The sequence below is a fragment of the Elephantulus edwardii genome, unplaced genomic scaffold (assembly GCF_000299155.1).
Source record: "Elephantulus edwardii isolate Elephantulus edwardi_28Jun2011 unplaced genomic scaffold, EleEdw1.0 scaffold00003, whole genome shotgun sequence".
Taxonomy (NCBI): Eukaryota; Metazoa; Chordata; class Mammalia; order Macroscelidea; family Macroscelididae; genus Elephantulus; species Elephantulus edwardii.
In genome coordinates this window covers 13,650,201-13,659,381 of record NW_006399753.1, presented here as the reverse complement: position 1 = coordinate 13,659,381, position 9,181 = coordinate 13,650,201, and the positions used below count along the sequence as shown (strand labels likewise).

At 52.5% G+C, this 9,181-nt stretch overlaps 1 protein-coding gene and 1 pseudogene across 2 annotated transcripts; both read left to right on the top strand.

Moving 5' to 3' along the window:
• The first annotated feature begins 3,735 nt into the window (after positions 1 to 3,735).
• On the top strand, positions 3,736 to 4,546 carry LOC102865709 (annotated as a pseudogene).
• A 31-nt stretch (positions 4,547 to 4,577) lies between these two features.
• Positions 4,578 to 8,368, top strand: LOC102847904 (myc proto-oncogene protein-like). 2 transcript variants are annotated; one of them, XM_006879294.1, is made up of 3 exons: positions 4,578 to 4,601; positions 6,028 to 6,787; positions 7,806 to 8,368. In XM_006879294.1, exons 2-3 carry the CDS (start codon positions 6,037 to 6,039, stop codon positions 8,366 to 8,368), a joined length of 1,314 nt encoding a protein of 437 aa, XP_006879356.1. In that variant the 5' UTR covers positions 4,578 to 4,601; positions 6,028 to 6,036. The 2 variants fall into 2 exon arrangements, with proteins under 2 accessions (XP_006879356.1, XP_006879355.1); XM_006879293.1 differs by lacking the exon at positions 4,578 to 4,601 and having other exon boundaries at positions 6,016 to 6,787.
• The last annotated feature ends 813 nt before the right edge of the window (positions 8,369 to 9,181 follow it).

Sequence of the window (9,181 nt, the reverse complement as noted above, 5' to 3'; positions counted from 1 at the left end):
GTAAAGGCATTTGACTGTGTGGATCATAACAAACTGTGGCTGACTCTGAGAAGTATCTGTTAGAAATTATTTTTAAAATAACTAAAAAATAAATCCTTTAAAATCTGGGAGTTCTGACGAGTGTCTTCTTGAGGGACGGCAGTCGACATAAAACTGTTCTAAGTTGTGTTTTGAATGTTCTTGGACAAGAGCTGTCACTAGCCAGGGCGAGTGAGGCCAGGTCCCAAATCAGCCTCTGGGTTTACACACTCAAAGGTGTCTGGGGGTGATAGCAAATGTTAGAGGTTTAAACATTAATGCCTTTGACTTGTTGGCAAAGGGTCCTGAAAAGTACTACCTGGACTGCAGCAGCCTCAGAATCTCCTGTTGTCTCAGCCCATTTTGCAGTCACTGTGTCAACTATCGCATTGAGAGTTTTCTCTCCTCTGCTGTGCTTCTACTTTTCCAAGCATTATACCTTTTTCCAAGAATCGACCTCTGGTGACAACATGTCCAAAGAATGTGAGAGAAAAATCTCCCCATCCCTGTCTGTAAGGAGCAGCCTGGCTCACTTATTCAGGGTTTAATCTTTTGGCAGTCCATGGGATCGTCAGGACACGTCCCACATCACAACTGAGGGCTCCTTAGAAGCTAAAAGTGTGAGACAATTGTGATACTTTGGACATGAGAGGAGTCAAGTCAGTGCTTGGAAAATAACACCACGCTTGGAAAGGTCAGTGAAGGAGAAAGACCCTCGATGAGATGGATTATCAGTGTGAGTACAGCAATGGGCGTAAGCACAGAGACTGTAGGTAGGGCCGGTCAGGCAAGGTTTCCATCAGTTGAGTGACTGAGAGTCACGGTCTACTCTATGGCACTGGCATCTAATAACAGGTTCCCTGAAAACGAGTCTGTTTCTGAAAGGTTGCAGCCTTTAAATCCACGTATAACAGGGGCACTCATCTCCGGACAACTCAACCGCTGTTAACAGCAACACACTGGACTGGCCCAATCTTCAGAGTCACACCATAAATCATGGTGCATCTGGCATCTTTAGCAACTTTCAAAAATCAGCCTTCTAGAATGGGCCCCCTATATCCTTTCAGTAAAGGTAGTAGCTGTTATTTTGTTTTCTTTCCTATTTTGTATGTGTGTACCGTCAAATCAGATCTGGCTGGTACAAGAGATTTCCCCTTCTTCTCCAGCAGAGCATCTTGTGGATTCGAACCGCGTACCTCTGGGGATAGTAGCTGTTATTTCGAAAAAACCAGTCACTCTTCGAGGTCACCACCTATGCTCATATCTCTTTCCCCACTGTGTTGTCAGTTCACATCATGACAGCTCTGTGCACCAGGGAAGCTGCCTAGTCCTGAGCCTTTCCTGTCATTGATTTCCAGTCACATTGGGGTGGTTTCCCATTGGCTGGCCTTTCCAGTCCATCTTGCTACAAAAGCTCTGCCGAAACCTATTCAGCATCATAATGACACACCAGCTTCCACCTGCAGGTGGTGGCCACACCGAGAGGTGCATAGGGCTGGAATCGAACCAGGGATGCCTTCCTTCCTCACAGAATCAGTAGTTGCTCCACCTCCAGCAGCAATGCCCAAAGTGCCAGATTCCTGGCAAACGACCTTTTCTTGAAAGTGTCTTCCTCCACACACTTCCTGGGGCAGAGCTAGGTAACACAGAGCTGTCCAGGTTTTGGACACTTCTTTCAGTGGAAGCTCCAAAGCTCTCCTCACTATGATAACATCTGCTCTTGTTCACCAGTCCCCATTCACTTTGAGTTAAAAACCAAGAAACAAAAGCAAACACCCCACACCTTCTCCCCTTGCATCTCTCCAACCCCCCACCCTTATTAGCGTCTTGCTTTGAAAACTGGTGCTTAAAAGACAGTGTGTTTCCAGGACCTGTGGGTTAAAGGTATTTCTGAGCTTTGCTGGAAATTTTAAAACAGTCATTATTTCACGTTTCCCATAAATACCATCACTTCTCCAAAGGGTGTTGTTCCCCGTCGAGGAGTGGTGTGGGGTTAATTTTCACCCCAGAAGGAGGTTGGAGAGGCCCCTCTGAGCCACTTTTTCCTCCAGTAATTCACCTTTCCCCGCCCCTCTGCAGGCTCCATAAAGTAATCTTGAAAGAGGAGGCTGGAAACTGGTTTTGAACCAGTTGGCCTCCTCTTTTGGGAGGGGGGGGCAGGCCCAGCCCCCTCCCGACCCCCGCCCTCTGGGGCATCCGGATGCGGTGACCGCGGCTGCCAGTAGAGGGCACACTTACTTTACTTTCGCAAACCCGGCGGCGGGCGCAGCAGGAGCAGCATGGGGAGGGGCGCAGAGCGTGCGGGGAGGCCCCAGAGCTGCAGGCATCTGCAACCTTTAAAGCTGAGCAGGGGAAGTTACTACCCATTTACAATTGAGCACGGAGCTGCAGGCTACATGGGGAATAACATATATAACATATTCTCTCCCCCTCCTTTTTTTGGGTGGGGTGAAAAGAAGTTTACTTGACATGCTCTTTAAGTAAGCGCACTGGAGGACTGATTGATTGTCTTTTGGTTTTGATGAGTTGGAATCCACTCCACAGCCCTGAGGCTTGAATTGAGTATAATGCAAAATAGCAGATCCCCGGAGAATATGCATTGGTATTAAATATAGATTCATCCTGGGAGCCGACGGCTCACGTGACGAGCTGGGCACCAGCCTGGGTCGACGTAGCCTTGGATGCGGGTGACACACAATGCACTTTCACTAAGGTATTCAGGGAACAGAATTGACTCGGTGAAGGAGGAAATTAAAGGTTGAAATGCTGCCAGCTTTTAATGAGCTCAAGGCACACCCCCTTTCCCCCAAAAAAGGGCACGGAAATAATGCTCTGCTGTCCTCCTTTGATCAGAATCGGTGCATTTTGGGTACATTATCACGATTCCAATAATAAAGACGGGGGAAAGGTCCAAGAAGGAAGTGAGCTTTCGGTTTGCCGGAGAGGAAACAGTTAACGGTTTTCGTGTCCAAGGTCTCGGACGCTCTGGGTCCCGCTTCTACACCCCCATCTCCTCCCCTCTTCCGAGGAGTGCGGTCCAGCGCGCCCCTCCTCCACGATTCTCCCGTCTAGCGCCTTTGCGTCCCCATTGGCAGCCCAAGCCTGGTGCAAACCCGCGCCACGGGGCGCGAAGAGGGTTTGCCATTCTGAAAATCTAGCTGCAACCTGGAAACTTCGAGTGGGAGGCGCAAGGGTGGGACCGCGGAGCCGCCGACAGCCGCAGGGGAGGGTCTCCCGTGGTGCGGACCTACAAACGCGCGCCCCTCCTCGTCCGGGTCAGAAACACGAAGGAAGGTTTCCGAGATTAGCACGCCCTGGGGGAGCGGCGGCCTCCCCCGCGGGTCCCTCCGCAAATTCTGCTGGGCGGGGCCCAGGGTGGTCTGCAGCTTCGGCAGCAAATGGAAGGATTCCTTTTAGAGGAACCTGCTGTAGAGAGCTGTACACACATCATGCCTCATGCATTACACTCCCCAGCAAATGCGCAAGCTGAGGACGTTAGAGCGCGCTTTCTGAGTATACGTGGCAATGCGCAGCTGCATTATTTTCATAACCTCCTTGTAATATTTATGTATCTCCGTCCACACTCTGCACACAGGCTCTCCACTCTCTCCTTTCTTCACTTGGATTTAATTTTCAAAGTGCTGCCCTTTCCCCCGGCCTTAGGGAGGCGCGCGACCGCGCACCAGAGACGTGCGTTGAGCCGCTGGGGTATCCGCGATGTCCCGGGGCTCGTGTGCAGTTTGTCAAACAGAGGACTGCGCCAGAGGGGCAACAGAGACCCGGGGAGGGCTGGAGAGGGAGCGGGAGAAGACGGTAGGCGCACGGGATTGATTAGCACTGCGCTCCTACTGTTTACATCCGAAGCCTGAGCTCAGAAGAGAAAGCCTGAGAGTCTCCTCCCCCGGCCCTCCCTCTCGGAGCGGCCCCCACCCCCACCCTGGGGGTCTGAAAGCAAAGAGTGTTAGAGGAAAAGGAGCCGCTCGGTCTAATCCCCGCCCCAGGCTCTTTAAAAGGAGAGGGTCTTTGCGCGCGAGGACCCTGGGGCGGCGCTCTTAGGACCTCGCCCTGTTGCTGCCTGATTGCATTTCTGGCCTCGGGAGGGTTGGGCTTCGCTGAGGCTTGGCGGGAAAAGAGAGAGGGGCGGGAGACAGCCGTAGTATAAAAGCTGGTTTTCCGAGCTTTCTTCGGCAGTCGCTGTAGTAATTGCAACGAGAGGCAGAGGGAGTGAGCGGGCAGGCTCCGAGGCTGCAAGAATCTAGGGAGCTGAAGAGGCAGATCGGCGCTGAGGGCGCTCGGGCTGAGAGATCCGAACTGAAAAGGGGGCCTTCTTGCCTCCGGCACCGCCGCCCCCGACGCGCGGGGCGCACCCTTCCCGCAGCCGCCAAACTTTGCTTCGAGCCGCGGGCGGACACTTTGCACTGGAACTTACAATAACCGGGCGAGAGCGCAGCCGCCGGGCGCCGGGAGACCAGCCCGCCCGCTGCTGAAACACTTTTCCCCGCCGCTGCCCGGGACCCACGGCCTCTGAAAGGCCCTCCACCGCTCTCTGGGATCTGGATTTGCTACGGAGAGTGGAGGGCCCGGTAAGTGCCGAAATCAGTTTGCCTTTGGATTTCCTTTTCGCTGGCATTTTCCTGCTGCAATGTATCGCATGCCTGAATGTATCTTTCCCTACCCTGGCTGCGCTATTGACACTTTTCTCAGAGTAGTTGTGGATTGGGGTGAGCTGGGTGGGCAATCCCGAATCCTGATCGGGGTCGAGTGACTTGTCAAGGTGGAGAGACTCAGAACACTGGGGTGCAGTTTGGAAATTAGCTTGGAGAGATTTTTTTAAATTTTTGCTGTGTACGTATGCGTGTAGGACGTTGCCCGAGCCGGGTAAGCATTTCTGCTTTATAACATTCATTGCGTTTTTGGGTTGAGGAGGGGTTGTCTGTGCTTCGCCGTAGGCTGAATGCGCTTTGCATCTTGAGTTTTGGAGTCAGGCTTACTGCAGATTGCGTATGTAAGCAAAAGGGCACCGCAGCCCCTCGTCTCCGGGAGGGCATTTAAATTTCGGCTGCACATTTCTGACAGCCGGCCACCAACATTGCGGCGCGCTCCCAGCTCACCCCCTGCTCTTCTTTTAAAGAAGTTTGCATTTGCCTTTTTAAAAAAGAAAAATATCTTGTTCTCGAGAGGTGTTCGTACTTGCTTTGAAGAGAGCAAGGGAAGGGAACGGGGGAGGCCGGGGCTGGGAGATGTCTCGCCTCCCGAAATCGTTGACTTTGTCTCGGCACCCCGCCTTGCCTTCCCGCCGACCTTCGTGGGTGTTCCGGCGCCCCCGAGATGCGGAGCGAGGAGCGGGGCTCCGGGCTTTCCCCAAACAGCTGTTAGCCTTGACGGAGCGGGGGCAGCCGCGGCCGCGCGCGGGGAGCGCAATAGCCTTGCCTATTGGGCGGTGAAGGGAAGTGCCCCGGTTATTTCACACTCCCCTTTTTATTTATGGGGAGAGGTGTTAAAGCCAGCGCCTGGTCTCGCCACTCCAACTGGGAGAGAGACTGAGAAGGGAAAAAAGAGAAAAGGCCGACCGGAGAAGGAAGGGGGCGCGCTGGGGGTGGCGACGGGAGGCGGCGGCGCCGGCGGGGAGTGCGCGAGTGGGGCCGGGCGGGGGATCGGGCGCTGTCGCCTGAGCCGCGGCGCCTCTCGCCTTCTCCTTCAGGTGGCGCAGCCTCTATCCCACCTCGGCGACTGCGGGGCGGACTCCCGGCTTTCACAGCCCCAGATCCCGGGGGACTGGAGCCTGGCGGCACCATGCAGCTCAACCACCTAGTGCGTGTCCTTGTTCCCAAGGGGGCGCACGGAGGGAGTGAGAAGGCAGAGGTCTAGGGGACTCGTCTTCTGGCTCCTTTAGGGACAGGGAGGGCAGACAGGGGAGTGGCGAGGGACTGTGCGCTGCGCCAAGTTTCCACACGCACCCCGGACCCTTTAACTCAAGCCGGTCCCCCCTTTGTGTGCCCCCCGCAGCAGGCTGTCGCGATGCCTCTCAACGTCAGCTTCGCCAACAAGAACTATGACCTGGACTACGACTCGGTGCAGCCCTACTTCTTCGACGAGGAAGAGAACTTCTACCAGCAGCAGCAGCAGAGCGAGCTGCAGCCGCCGGCGCCCAGCGAGGATATCTGGAAGAAATTCGAGCTACTGCCCACCCCGCCGCTGTCCCCCAGCCGCCGCTCGGGGCTCTGCTCGCCCTCTTACAACCTGGCCTTCACCTCCCTCACCCCTGGCGGCGACGACGGCGGCGGTGGCAGCTTCTCCACCGCCGACCAATTGGAGATGGTCACCGAGCTGCTGGGGGGAGACATGGTGAACCAGAGCTTCATCTGCGACCCGGACGACGAAACCTTCGTCAAGAACATCATCATCCAGGACTGCATGTGGAGCGGCTTCTCAGCCGCCGCCAAGCTGGTGTCGGAGAAGCTGGCGTCCTACCAGGCTGCGCGCAAAGACAGTGACATCCCTTGCCCCGCGCGCTCACATGGCGCCTGCGCCACCTCCAGCCTCTACCTGCAGGACCTGAGCGCCCCCGCCTCCGAGTGCATCGACCCCTCGGTGGTCTTTCCCTACCCGCTCAACGACAGCAGCGCGCCCAAGTCCTGCTCCTCGCCCGAGTCCTCTGTCTTATCGTCCTCCCAGTCCCTGCTCTCCTCCCTCGAGTCCTCCCCGCGGACCAGCCCTGAGTCTCTGGCGCTACTCGAGGAGACGCCCCCCACGACCAGCAGCGACTCTGGTAAACCATAGACCTGTTCAGGGACAGCTGGGTAGATCGCCCGTTCACCTTGACAGTTAATTCACTTGCACCTTCCATTGACCCTTTCTGTCCATTTAATCCATTTGGAAGGAGAAAAAGCAGATCTCAAAACCCATCATCCAAAACCAAAAACCAGCCAATCACTCTGTGAACCCTGGGCTTTATAGTCTTCCCTCCCTGCAAACCCACCTAGAGGCCAGCCTCACCTCACCCCACCCCCCTCTGATCCTTCCCACCCCTTAGGAATGCCTTTGGGTGTTTTTAAATCTTCTGGTTTTATCTCAATCCATTCCTTTTTACCTCTTTTAAGCATGTTAATTGCCCTGTGGAGGGTGGGGAGTGGTGGTGAATGCGCAAAGAGATTGATGAATTGCCTCCCTCTTCCCTGAACCTCTGAGAAGTTGTTGGAATTTAATGGGCTATGAATCTAGAAAAATCAAGAGTTAGTCGGCAGGGCACGGTCCTGACACTAGGTACTGGGAGCTGAGCGCTAGCGCAGGATGGAGCCGGGAAGCCCTCTGTGGCCAAAGTTAGCCCTCTCTTTGCCTCCCTGCTCTGTACTTTCTGGCAAAGCTGCAAGATTCCCGCCCTCCTCTTTTGCATTTCCAGTAAAATAGGGAGTTGGTAAAGTCATACCCAGAGATTTGCAGCTATCATTTGCAACACCTGAAGGGTTTTTGGTAAAGTCCCTAAAAATGGGAGGTGCTTGGGAATAGGCTTTGCTTTGGGTGTGTCCAAAGCCTCATTAAGTCTTAGGTAAGAATTGGCAGCAATGTTGTATGCTGGTAAATTGTCATTTGGTGTGCTATTACCCCAGCTGCCACTCACCCAAGGCTTCTGGGGAGGACTTCGGTTCTCTTGGGGAAGCAAGATGTCTCTTGGTCCAAGATCCACTCAAATAGTTAAGACTTGACGCTTGCACAGGGTTGTAAGATGATTTGGTGAAGGGTTGCTCGCTAACCTGGTGATTTCTTGTGCTTTTTTTTTTTTTTAAAAGAGGAAGAACAAGAGGATGATGAAGAAATTGATGTCGTCTCTGTGGAAAAGAGGCAGCCCTCTGGCATAAGGTCAGAAGCCGGGTCAGCCTCTGTGGGAAGCCGCAGCAAACCTCCCCACAGCCCACTGGTCCTCAAGAGATGCCACGTCTCCACGCACCAGCACAACTACGCAGCCCCGCCCTCCACCCGCAGAGACTACCCAGCCTCCAAGAGGGCCAAGTTGGACAGTGGCAGAGTCCTGAAACAGATCAGTAACAACCGCAAATGCACGAGCCCGAGGACCTCCGACAGCGAGGAGAACAACAAGAGGCGGACACACAACGTCTTGGAACGCCAGCGGAGGAACGAGCTGAAACGGAGCTTTTTTGCCCTTCGAGACCAGATCCCAGAATTGGAAAATAATGAAAAGGCTCCCAAGGTCGTTATCCTTAAAAAGGCTACTGCCTACATCCTGTCCCTCCAAGCTGAGGAGCACAAACTCATTACAGAAAAGGATTTGTTGAGGAAACGGCGAGAACATTTGAAACACAGACTTGAACAGCTACAGAACTCTTGGGCATAAGTTGATCCATCAGAGGGACTGGGTTTCCTCCTTCTTAAATGCTTATTAAGGGAAAGTAAGGGGGAAAGGGAAGAGTACTGAAGCAACTCATCACGTATGAACTTAAAGTGCATGTTCAAGTGCAACCTCACAACCTGGGCTGGGTCTTTGGACTGAAAGGCTTAGCCATAATGTAAACTGCCTCAGTTGGAACTTTGGGCATAAAAGAACTTTTTTTTTATGCTTGCCATCTTTTTTTTTTCTTTAACAGATTTGTATTTAAAAATTGTTTTTAAAAAATTCTAAAGTTAACCCAATTATCCTGTGTAAATACAACCATTAAATGTAAATAACTTTAATAAAACATTTATAGCAGTTACACAAAATTTCAAAACATGTATTATATACCATAAATTTTTTTTTATTTAAGTACCTTTTCCTTTTTAAAGTTGATTTTTTTTCTATGGTTTTTAGAAAAAAATAAAATACTTGGCAAATATATAATTGAGCCAAATCTTTAATTGTGAGTGTTTTTCTTTTGTTTGTTTCTGTTCCTGGTTTCCCCCCTCCTCTTTCTTTTCTTTTCCATCAATTACAAAATGATAGCATTTGATTCTTGAGATGGGGTGGGCTTAGATGGCAAAATTAAGAACAGGGTGTTGCTTTGTTCCAATGGGTGGAAGGTGGGGGTGGGACTCCTTAAAATCTTCTGGTTTTAAGGGCTGGAAAAGGCTTCCTGGAGCTTGATAAGGACCAGAGTTGATACTTGCATGATGAAAGGCTGGTCCAGGGCAGGAAATGTTGCTGGGCTGGGTGAAGAGTAAGTTATATATC

Bases quoted from the DNA above. Each gene is read 5' to 3' on its own strand.
- LOC102847904 (XM_006879294.1), top strand. From the start codon at position 6,037: ATGCCTCTCAACGTCAGCTTCGCCAACAAGAACTATGACCTGGACTAC. The intron at 6,788-7,805 runs GTAAACCATAGA...TTTTTTTAAAAG, and splicing joins CACGACCAGCAGCGACTCTG to AGGAAGAACAAGAGGATGAT.